Here is a 12088-nt window from a genome sequence, read left to right as displayed (position 1 = left end):
TCCAAAATGGGGTCATTTGGGGGGGGGTTGTGCCATCTGGGCATTCCATGGCCTCCGAAACTGTGCTAGGCAGTGAAGAGTGAAATCAAAAATTTACGCCCTTAGAAAGCCTGAAGGCAGTGCTTGGTTTTCGGGGTCCCGTGCGCGGCTAGGCTCCCAAAAAGTCTCACACATGTGGTATCCCCATACTTAGGAGAAGCAACAGAATGTATTTTGGGGTGTAATTTCACATATTCCCATGGCATGTTTGAGCAATATATCATTTAGTGACAACTTTGTGCAAAAAAAAAAAAAAAAAAAAAAGATTTGTCTCTTTCCCGCAACTTGTGTCACAAAATAAAATATTCCATGGACTCGACATGCCTCTCAGCAAATAGCTTGGGGTGTCTACTTTCCAAAATGGGGTCATTTGGGGGGGTTTTGAACTGTCCTGGCATTTTATGCACAACATTTAGAAGCTTATGTCACACATCACCCACTCTTCTAACCACTTGAAGACAAAGCCCTTTCTGACACTTTTTGATTACATGAAAAAATTATTTTTTTTTTGCAAGAAAATTACTTTGAACCTCCAAACATTATATATTTTTTTAAAGCAAATGCCCTACAGATTGAAATGGTGGGTGTTTCATATTTTTTTTTCACACAGTATTTGCGATTTTTCAAACGCATTTTTTTGGGAAAAAACACACTTTTTTAAATTTTAATGCACTAAAACACACTGTATTGCCCAAATGTTTGATGAAATAAAAAAGATGATCTTAGGCCGAGTACATGGATACCAAACATGACATGCTTTAAAATTGCGCACAAACGTGTAGCGGCGACAAAATAAATACATTTTTAAAAGCCTTTACAGGTTACCACTTTAGATTTACAGAGGAGGTCTACTGCTAAAATTACTGCCCTCGTTCTGTCCTTCGCGGTGATACCTCACACGCATGGTGCAATTGCTGTTTACATTTGACGCCAGACCGACGCTTGCGTTCGCCTTTGCGCGAGAGCAGGGGGGGACAGGGGTGCTTTTTTTTTTTTTTTTTTTTTTTTTTTTTTCCTTTATTATTTTTTTGCTTTTTTATCTTATTTTTAAACTGTTCCTTTCATTTTTATTTTTTTTTTAATTAATTTTATTGTTATCTCAGGGAATGTAAATATCCCCTATGATAGCAATAGGTAGTGACAGGTACTCTTTTTTTTTTTAAATTGGGCTCTATTAGACCCTAGATCTCTCCTCTGCCCTCAAAGCATCTGACGACACCAAGATCGGTGTGATAAAATGCTTTCCCAATTTCCCAATGGCGCTGTTTACATTCGGCGAAATCTAAGTCATAAAATGCTCGTAGCTTCCGGTTTCTTAGGCCATAGAGATGTTTGGAGCCATTCTGGTCTCTGATCAGCTCTATGGTCAGCTGACTGAATCACCGGCTGCATTTTCAGGTTCCCTGTTGGGACAGGAGAGCCAGAGAAAAACATGGAAGACGGTGGGGGGGGGCATTCCCTCCCACTGCTTGCAAAAGCAGTCTAGAGGCTAATTAGCCACTAGGATTGCTTTTACATGAAAGCCGACCGCTGGCTGAAAAGAATGATATCAAGATGATACCTAAACCTGCAGGCATCATTCTGGTATAACCACTCAAAGTCCAGCAACATACCAGTACGTTGCTGGTCCTTGTTGGGCATATATTGTAAACTTTTTTTTTCATGCAGCCTGTGGGCTGAACGAAAAAAAGATATTGATCGGTGGGTATGCCCACCATTAGAATACCTCCCTTCATCCACCCACTTCTAATGATGGGCATACATGCACCATTTATATATGCCGAAGCATGGGGGCATCCTCCCGCAAAAGGCAGGAGCAAATTGCTCCTCCACCCACTGCTGCCCCCACGCTTCGGCATATATGCTGAAGTATGTAACTGTGGTGGTGAAATCATCTCCGACAGCGCTGGAGTCACGGCTTTATATATCGTGGGAGCAAACGCTGTTGCTGTCAAGATAAAAAAATCCGCGCTGCAACTGAATGGCGTACCTGCTAAGCAAATGATGGTTAACAATAAAACAAAGTAACATTACAGTATAACAGTAAGACTTACCATACCTGCAAAGCAAATACAAAAAAAAAACATAGTAAAAAATAAAACATTTAACGCAACCTGTGCCTAAAATATATACATATGCCGAAGCATGGGGGCATCCTCCCGCAAAAGGCAGGAGCAAATTGCTCCTCCACCCACTGCTGCCCCCCCGCTTCGGCATATATGCTGAAGTATGTAACTGTGGTGGTGAAATCACCTCCGACAGCGCTGGAGTCACGGCTTTATATATCGTGGGAGCAAACGCTGTTGCTGTCAAGATAAATAAATCCGCGCTGCAACTGAATGGCGTACCTGAAAACAATAAAATGGTTACCAACAAAACACAGTAAACAGTAAAGTATAAAAAATCTAAAAAGCAAACATGGTAAAACATAATAACAATAAAACATTGCAGAATAGAATAGAGTAAAAAAGAGCAGAACAATAGAGAGAGAATAGAGAGAGAGAGAACAATAAAACAACAACTATTTTTGTTTTTTTTATTTTTATTTATTTTTTTTACACTTTTTTTTAGTAACTTTTAACTTTTGTAACTGGTTCCAGGTTTGGGTCTCTCAAAATGCAATGGCATCTTGGGAGACCCTGTGTTAGTGTGTCCTAGTCTGTGCAGTGCTGAACCCTACGCTAATACTCAACTAGTGAATGGTAGCGTTCAAAGCATTCACCAATGCAAAGACCAGGATTGCCAGGACAGGAGGGACAATAAGACCGGGTGTCACGCCTAAATCCGCGCTTGCTGCAGACACGACATCTTTTTTGGGGGGCTCGTTGGGTAGGGGTACTCGGGATGGCATAAAGAAAATGCCTCTCATGCAGCCGGCTTACTGCATTTGGTTGGGAAAGGTGAGGTAGAGCACCGTCTGGAAACAGAAGGGCTCTGACAATCTCTTCCTGGAATTTAAGGAAGGATCCAGTCCGTCCTGAAGCTCTGTATAGCACATGAGCGTTCAGCAAAGCCAATTGAAATAAATAAACAGACACTTTTTTGTACCAGCGTCTGGCCTTACGGGCAACTAGGTACGGCGCCAACAACTGGTCGTTGAGGTCCACCCCTCCCATATTAAGGTTGTATTCGTGGACACAGAGGGGTTTCTCCACAACACCAGTCGCCGTAGGAATTTGGGTCGTCGTGTCTGCATGAAGGGAGGTGAGAACGAAAACATTCTTCTTATCCCTCCACTTCATAGCGAGCAAATTATTATACTTCAAGCAGGCTCTCTCCCTCAGCCTAAGACGGGAATCTACAAGCCGCTGGGGAAAGCCCCGGCGATTAGGTCGCACGGTGCCACATGCTCCAATCTGCTGATCAAACAAGTGACTAAAAAGTGGCACGCTCGTGTAATAATTGTCCGCGTACAAGTGGTACCCCTTTCCGAATAAGTGTGACACCAAGTCCCACACTATCTTGCCAGCGCTTCCTATGTAGTCAGGGCAGTTTGTCGGCTCTACGTGACTATCTTTGCCCTCGTAAACCATAAAACTATATGTATAGCCGGTGGCCCTGTCACAGAGCTTATACATCTTGACCCCGTATCTGGCACGCTTGCTGGGAAGGTACTGTTTGAATGACAAGCGGCCAGAAAATTTAATCAGGGACTCATCAACGCAGACAACTTGATGGGGGGTAAACAAGTCTGCAAAACGTTGGTTGAAGTGGTTTACGAGGGGCCGAATTTTGTAGAGCCGATCGTATGCAGGGTCTCCACGAGGACGACAGAGTTCATTGTCGTTGAAGTGCATGAACCGCAAAATCTGCTCGTATCGTGCCCTGGCCATGGAAGCAGAGAACAAGGGCGAATGGTAAATTGGGTCAGTGGACCAATATGACCGCAACTTACTCTTTTTATTCAACCCCATGAGGAGGGAAAGGCTCAGAAAGATCTTAAATTCGGAGACCGTAATTGGTCTCCAATCTCTGGCAAGGGAGGACTGGGGATTAGCGGCGATGTGTTGACCAGCGTATAAATTGCTTTGGTCCACAATAGATCTATAGAGATCTTCGGTGAAAAACAGTGAATAAAAATCCAGTGGCGTAAAGTCAACTGTTTCCACCTGAATTCTGGGTTGGCCAGTGAAAGGGGGAAGTACGGGTGCTGCAGAAGTGGTGGGTTCCCAATTCGGATTGGCGAATGCAGCAGGAAGGGCACTATGGGCACGACGGGCCTGTCTTTGTCTTCTTGGTGGCAGCGGGACACTACTAGTGCTTGCCACCTCACCAGCTTGAACTGCACTTATGGGACTCGCCACGTCACCACGTGATACTGCAGTGCTGGATGTACGACCAGGGTGTACTAGGCCGCTGGTGCTTGCCAGTTCACCAGAAGGAATAGCGGCGCTAGTACTTCTCTGCTCCATACGAGAGCCCTGCGGTTCTTGCACTTCAAGGACAGAAGAAGATTGGGGTCTGGTACGCCTGACCTTAGCAGGGACCACAACTCCGTCGTCAGAGCTATCTGTCATGGAGCCGCTGTCCTCTACAGGTTCGTATTCTGAGCCTGAACTTGACAGATGAGTGACTTCCTCTTCACTATCTGTCATGCTCAGAAACGTGTAGGCCTCTTCACTAGTGTACCTTCGATTTGCCATTTTGGGCTCTAAATTTAGGGGTACACTAGTGAGACTCACAGGCAAAAAAGCTCCTGACTGTCAGCGACTGTATCAAAACGCTACCAAAAAACTGTTAGCGATCGCAGGGATCAGGCCTGACTCTGCGAACGCTGCAGTTATGTGTGCTTAGTGTTTTGTAAGTGTCAGTTATCGATCGATACTGCACTTGGGTGGGCTGGGCAGGGCTGGGCCGAGGAGCAAAACGCAGGTGCTAGCAGGTATCTGGGCTGATCCCGCTAACACTGCGTTTCAGGGAACCCTAAACTGCTGGGGAGTATAGATCTGATCGGATCAGATATCGATCCGCTCAGATACTATAGCACTAAGGGAGGTGTATGCTGCGTGCGTGGGTTTTAGCGGTACTGGCGCTAACCTGACGCTGCCTGGGGCGACGCAGACCTTAGCTGACCCTAAAAATGTAATTTATATCACCGCCGGGCAATTAGGGGGTTAAACCTTTATAAGGTAATAAACGGCGGGTGCCCTAAAACTATAATAAACTATAATAAACTACAAAAAACAAACTATCTAACCAGCGTCACCCGTAACACTTAAACGGTGATCGCTGGTGAAAGGGTTAACTAGGGGGCAATCAGGGGGTTAAAACCTTTAGCAGGTAGTATATGGGGGTTCCTGTCGCTATAAAACACTGACAGCGAACCTATATACTTACCTCCCTAACTAGCGTCACCTGTGTCACTAATACAGCGATCAGAAAAACGATCGCTTAGCGACACTGGTGAAGGGGGGGTAATCAAGGGGTTAACCTTTATTAGGGTGGGTTAGGGGGGTACCCTGGACCTAAGGGGGGGTACCCTAGACCTAAAGGGGGCTAACCTAACTGCCCTAACACTTGTAACTGACACAAACTGACACCAATGCAAAAAAAAATGCTATTGGTGTCAGAGTGACAGGGGGTACAGGGGGGTGATCGGGGGGTGATGGGGGGGGTGACAAGTGTGCCTGGCGTGTTCTACTGTTAGTGTAGTGTTGTGCAGACTTACTTGATGTCTTCTCTCCTCGGCGCCGCGATGAAAAGACCGGCTCGAGGAGGGATGACATCACTTCCTTTCCCTCTGTTTACATTACAGAGGGAAAGGAAGCATTTTCATTCGCCGGGAGCGATCGGGAGGGGGTGGCCAACAATGGATTACCTCCCCCTCACCTCTCATCGCCCGGGAAGAAATGGCGACTGCCTCGGGCACCGGGGGGGGGGGACCGATCGGACCCCCCACCCGCGGAAGGCAAATCACGTACATGTACGTGATTTTGCCTGTCCGTGCCACCTTGCCGACGTACATCGGCGTGAGGCGGTCGTCAAGTGGCCAAGTCAATCACCTGACCTGAATCTGATTGAGCATGCATTTCACTTGCCGAAGACGAAACTGAAGGGAAAATGCCCCAAGAACAAGCAGGAACTGAAGACAATTGCAATAGAGGCCTGGCAGAGCATCACCAGGGATGAAACCTAGTGTCTTCACTCTGTAATTGACTGCAAAGGATTTGCAACCAAGTATTAAAAAGTGAAAGTTTGATGGATGATTGTTAATCTGTCCCATTACTTTTGGTCCCTTAAAAAGTGGGAGGCACATATACAAACTGTTGTAATTCCCACACCGTTCACCTGATTTGGATGTAAATACCCTGCGTTCTTTCTTTTTAAGGATGTTCCAAACAGTGGTTTGATTTGGCCACACCTAATGTTTTTGCTATCTCTCTGATGGGTTTGTTTTGTTTTTTTCAGCCTAATGATGGCTGATAGCTTCACTGATAGCTCTTTGGATCTCATATTGAGAGTTGACAGCAACAGATTCCAAATGCAAATAGCACACTTGAAATGAACTCTGGACCTTTTATCTGCTCCTTGTAAATGGGATAATGAGGGAATAACACACACCTGGCCATGGAACAGCTGAGCAGCCAATTGTCCCATTACTTTTGGTCCCTTAAAAAGTGGGAGGCACATATACAAACTGTTGTAATTCCTACACCGTTCACCTGATTTAGATGTAAATACCCTCAAATTAAAGCTGAAAGTCTGCAGTTAAAGCGCATCTTGTTCGGTTCATTTCATTTCAAATCCATTGTGGTGGTGTATAGAGCCAAAAAGATTAGAATTGTGTCGATGTCCCAATATTTATGGACCTGACTGTATATACTGCGGCAGGGTGGCTCTATTGCGCACAACATACGTTGTTTCGTCCACTAGATGCTGTGGGCACGCGCCCGCGGAATGGCCAGGAACCCGATGTCCACCGACCACCCGCGATCGCTCCACAGGCAGATCCCCATTCTGACAGGGAAGTACACTGAGATCTTCTCTCCCTATTAATCAGGAACAGTGATCTCTGTGTTCTTCTTGTCAGTCCATCCCCCACACAGTTTTAAAACACTATCAGGGAACACTGTTAACCCTTTATACAGTGATCAGTGCAGTTTTTTTAGCACTGAACACTGTATTGGTGTCACTTAGGGTCAGATTTGTCCGCCGCAATGTCGCAGTCCCGCTAAATATTGCTGATCCCTGCCATAACTAGTAAAAACATTTTTTTAAAAATGTTAAATCCCTAAATCTATCCCACAGCTTGTAGACACTATAACTTTTGCGCAAACCAATCAATATACGCTTATTGGGATTTTTTTTTTTTTTTTAACAAAAATATGTAGCAGAATACATATTGGCCTAAATTGATGAATTTTTGTCTTATTTTTTTTTTTTTTTTTTTTTTTTTTTGCTTTTTGGATATGTATTACAGCAGAAAATAAAAAATATTATTATTTATTATTATTTTTTTCTAATTGTTTTTTTGCTTATAGCGCAAAAAATAAAACCCGTAGAGGTGATCAGATACCCCCAAAAGAAAGCTCTATTTGTGGGGGGAAAAAAAAAGGACATAAATTTTATTTGGGTACAGCTTCGCACGCATGTGCAATTGTCAGTTAAAGTAATGCAGTGCCGTTTCGCAAAAAAATGGCCTGGTCATTAAGGGGGTAAATCCTTCCAGGGCTGATGTGGTTAAATTAAACCTGTCATGATATGGAAAGGGCAGGCTGCTGTTGCTGTCTAACTTTTTTAAATGCTAGTTGCCTGGCTTTTCTGACACGGGCTTCTATACTTCTGACCCTAAAATCTCTCTGTATGTTCCTTCTTGGTCTGTGACTAGCAGCATTGACACAAGGGGGTCCGTGTGAAACCCAGGCAGCTAGGATTTTCAGGAGGAAAACTAGAACTAAAGGCTCTTTCTCTTGACTGATTTTCCTTTTAGACAGCAGACATATGAGCCTTGTCAATAGCAGGTTGAACACCAAAAGGGTGGCGAACTGTGTGGCTGAAATTATTCAGATGAGCTCCAAGGTTTTCTGTCCACCAAACCCAGGAACTCAGGTCTTGCGAATAAGGCCTTTAATTGAACCCTCCTGCATCTAACAAAACTGGAATGTCAAGGCTTTATCTTAGTCTCCGCTTCAATTCATTCCAAAGATGTTCTGTCGGGTTAAGGTCAGGACTCTGCAGGCCAGTCAAGTTCCTCCACCCCAAACTCGCTCATTTATGTCTTTATGGACCTTGCTTTGTGCACTGGTACTCAGTCATGTTGGAACAGGAAGGGGTCATCCCCAAACTGTTCCCACAAAGTTAGGAGCATGAAATTGTTTAAAATGTCTTGGTATGCTGACGCCTTAAGAGTTCCCTTCACTGGAACTAAGGGGCCAAGTCCTGAAAAACAACCCCACACCATAATCCCCCCTCCATCAAATAATCTGGACCAGTGCACAAAGCAAGGTCCATAAAGACATGGGCGAGCGAGTGTGTGTAATGTACTATATATAAATATAAAAAAAAAAATATATATATATATATATATATATATATATATATATATATATATATATATATATATATATATATATATAATTTATTTATAATGTATGTGTGTATATATGACAGAGAGGTATCAGTTTTTTCTGTTAACACATTCCTTTTCACACATTCCTTTACTCCCACAGCATCTGGATGAGAACAGTCCTCTTGGAGACCTACTGGGAGGAGTACTTGATGTGCCTTCTTGCCAAATTGGTAAAAATACTTCTGTGTAATAGGTAGATGTTGGCCTTACAAGTGGTAAGGACAAAAGCGTAATAAATGCATGGACACATAGGCTAACAGAGTTGGTTCTACAGGCTGAAAGAAAAAACACCAAAGGCCTGTATAAGCAGCATTTTTTTTTATGCCCAGTGTGTATAAGGCCTAAAGGTAGAGAATGAAGAAAAAAACATTATGTAGTCAAATTTGCCCAACTGAACTTTCAGCTTAAAGCCCAATTCCAGGAAACTTAAAGGCTAAGTTCACTTTTGGAACATGTTATATGTTCCAACCATTTTTAGGGTGGGACATGTTCAGCATCTGCAGCTCTCCCCCTGCTCCTCCACCTCCTCTCTGTGACAGTAGGCCAGGGATCTGTCACTATTTGAAAACAGCGTGTGGGGCCATGCGAACATGTCATTCATTCAGCTTCATGTGAATGAATGCCTACAAGTACTGCCAGCCATTGTGGCTGACGGCTTGTAGTTTTCAATCAGCTGTAAGGGTGCTGATGAGTGTCCTCAATAGTCCATTGATCTTCCTGCTCTCTGGTAGCTGCCTGCTCGTACGAGGTACAAACACACAGCTATCCTGAGAGTCTGCAGGAGTTGGACATTGCACCCGTGATCTGCTGATCAAGGGTGCGATGCTCAGCAGAGAATGGGGGAGCAGAGGATCAGGCAAGATGAAGTGCAAAAATTCTCACTTAGACAAAATAAGCCTTTAACCCTTGCAGTGCGGATGCAGCCCCATTACAAAGAATACTTTTTAGGTTTTTCTGAGTTTAAAGTGGTTGTAAACCCACAAAAAAACCTGCAAGACAAAGGCATAATGAGCTAGTATGCATAGCATACTAGCACATTATGAAATGCTCACCTTAGATCAAACCCCCCGCAGCGGTCCAGGTACACTGCTCTGCCCGGCGACATGTCTCCTGGGGTTATTTCCGGGTATCGCGGGCTCCAGCACTGTGATTGGCCGGAGCCAATGTCATGCGCGGGAGCCGCCGGTAACGGCACGTCAGCTGAATCAACAGCACGAACGAGCCGTTGCTTTAGTGCGCATGTGCCGATGATGTCAGCACATGCTGATACAGGGGATATCTTCTAAACTGTGCAGGTTTAGGAGATATCCACAGTAGCTACAGGTAAGCCTTATTATAGCCTTACCTGTAGTGAAAAGTGGTTTGTAAGGGTTTATAACCACTTTAAGTCAACAAAGTACATTCCAAGTGGATCAAAACAATATACAGTGAGGGGAAAAAAGTATTTGATCCCCTGCTGATTTTGTATGTTTGCCCACTGACAAAGAAATGATCAGTCTATAATTTGAATGGTAGGTTTATTTTGACAGCGAGAGACAGAATAACAAAAAAAAAAATCCAGAAAAACGCATTTCAAAAGTTATGAATTGATTAGCATTTTAATGAGTGAAATAAGTATTTGATCCCTTTGCAAAACATGACCTAGTACTTGGTGGCAAAACCCTTGTTGGCAATCACAGAGGTCAGACGTTTCTTGTAGTTGGCCACCCGGTTTGCACACATCTCAGGAGGGATATTGTCCCACTCCTCTTTGAAGATCCTCTCCAAGTCAGTAAGGTTTCGAGGCTGACGTTTGGTAACTCGAACTTTCAGCTCCCTATGCATATTTTCAATGGGATTAAAGTCTAGAGACTGGCTAGGCCACTCTAGAACCTTAATTCGCTTCTTCTTGAGCCACTCCTTTGTTGCCTTGGCCGTGTGTTTTGGGTCATTGTTATGCTGAAATACCCATCCACGACCCATTTTCATTGCCCTGGCTGAGGGAAGGAGGTTCTCACCCAAGATTTGTCGGTACATGGCACCATCCATCGTCCCTTTGATGCAGTGAAGTTGTCCTGTCCCCTTAGCAGAAAAACACCCCCAAAGCATAATGTTTCCACCTCCGTGTTTGACGGTGGGGATGGTTTTCTTGGGGTCATAGACAGCATTTCTCCTCCTCCAAACACGGTGAGTTGAGTTGATGCCAAAGAGCTTGATTTTGGTCTCATCTGACCACAACACTTTCACCCAGCTGTCCTCTGAATCATTCAGATGTTCATTAGCAAACTTCAGACAGGCCTGTACATGTGCTTTCTTGAGCAGGGGGACCTTGCAGATTCTGCAGAATTTCAGTCCTTCACGGCGTAGTATGTTACCAATTGTTTTCATGGTGACTATGGTCCCAGCTGCCTTGAGACCATTGACAAGATTCTCCCGTGTAGTTCTGATAAAATATAAACTAGAAGACTAGATATACCGCGCTGTCAGAAAAATATAAAGTAGCCAGCACAACAGTGTAAAAAGACAAAAAAAAGTGAAAAAATGTGCAGCGCTAAAAAATATCAATGATAAAAGTGATCAAAATATCAAACATATGAAATGTGATCTAATGACAAGAATGATGAAGTGAGAAATAAACTTGATGAAAAAGTAAGAAAATATATATTGACAAATACTCAAAAAATAGTGTCCATTTGTGATAATGGAGGACCACAGAGGGTCATGGTAAGTCCCAAGAATATGTGATGCAATATGTGATGTGTGACAGTCACTGTAATCTTAGATAAACATCAAAGTGAGTGATGAGTGACAAGAAACATCGACCACCAGAAATACCAGTCTCTTACCGGAAAGATTGGACTTGTGCAAGCATACACCTGACAAGCCAATCAAGCTTATAGGGGGTAAGCAAGAAGCACCTATTCTTTGCATGTGCTGCAACCTCCGGGTGGGTGTTCCAAATGATGGCTTCAGCAGGATAGATGTAAACATTCAGGATTCAGCGGTTCTCCAAGATTAGTAGCCATTAATGGATTTAAGATCAGACCTCTTATACAGGAAATGGAGGCCTCTCCCTCCTCCTGGTGCTCGGGCCTCTCTCTCTCTCTCTCTCTCTCTCTCTCTCTCTCCTCTCTCCTCTCTCCTCTCTCCTCTCTCCTCTCTCCTCTCTCCTCTCTCCTCTCTCCTCTCTCCTCTCTCCTCTCTCCTCTCTCCTCTCTCCTCTCTCCTCTCCTCCTCTCTCCTCTCTTTCTGTGCTCTCCTCAGTCAGTGAGCTCTCTGTGTCACCCCGCTGACTCCGCTCCGCTAGAATCACAACTCCACAAAAACAAAATGTCGCCAACCGTCCGTCTTACCACTAGTTCCCGTGTATTTCTGGGCAACTGTGGAAGCCGCCTTTATATGGTGGCTGTATAGGTCAGTCCACTCAAACTGTTGTTTCAGTTTTTGGCAGACGCTGGAGGGTTAAGACTATATTTTTATTTTTTTTTGGGGGGGGGGGGG

At 44.2% G+C, this 12088-nt stretch overlaps 1 protein-coding gene across 1 annotated transcript in view; it reads left to right on the top strand.

The window, feature by feature from the left end:
* PLCG1 (phospholipase C gamma 1) overlaps positions 1–12088 on the top strand; it is a gene marked incomplete in the record, with an annotated part of 173941 nt that overhangs the window by 135835 nt on the left and 26018 nt on the right. Inside the window, 1 exon segment of the mRNA XM_073606385.1 lies at positions 8709–8778. Coding sequence (XP_073462486.1) covers positions 8709–8778 — 70 coding nt within the window.

This window comes from Aquarana catesbeiana, linkage group LG12 (genome assembly GCF_042186555.1).
Source record: "Aquarana catesbeiana isolate 2022-GZ linkage group LG12, ASM4218655v1, whole genome shotgun sequence".
NCBI lineage: Eukaryota > Metazoa > Chordata > Amphibia > Anura > Ranidae > Aquarana > Aquarana catesbeiana.
Note: the sequence above shows the minus strand (reverse complement) of the source record. Positions and strands in the feature narration are given on the sequence as shown.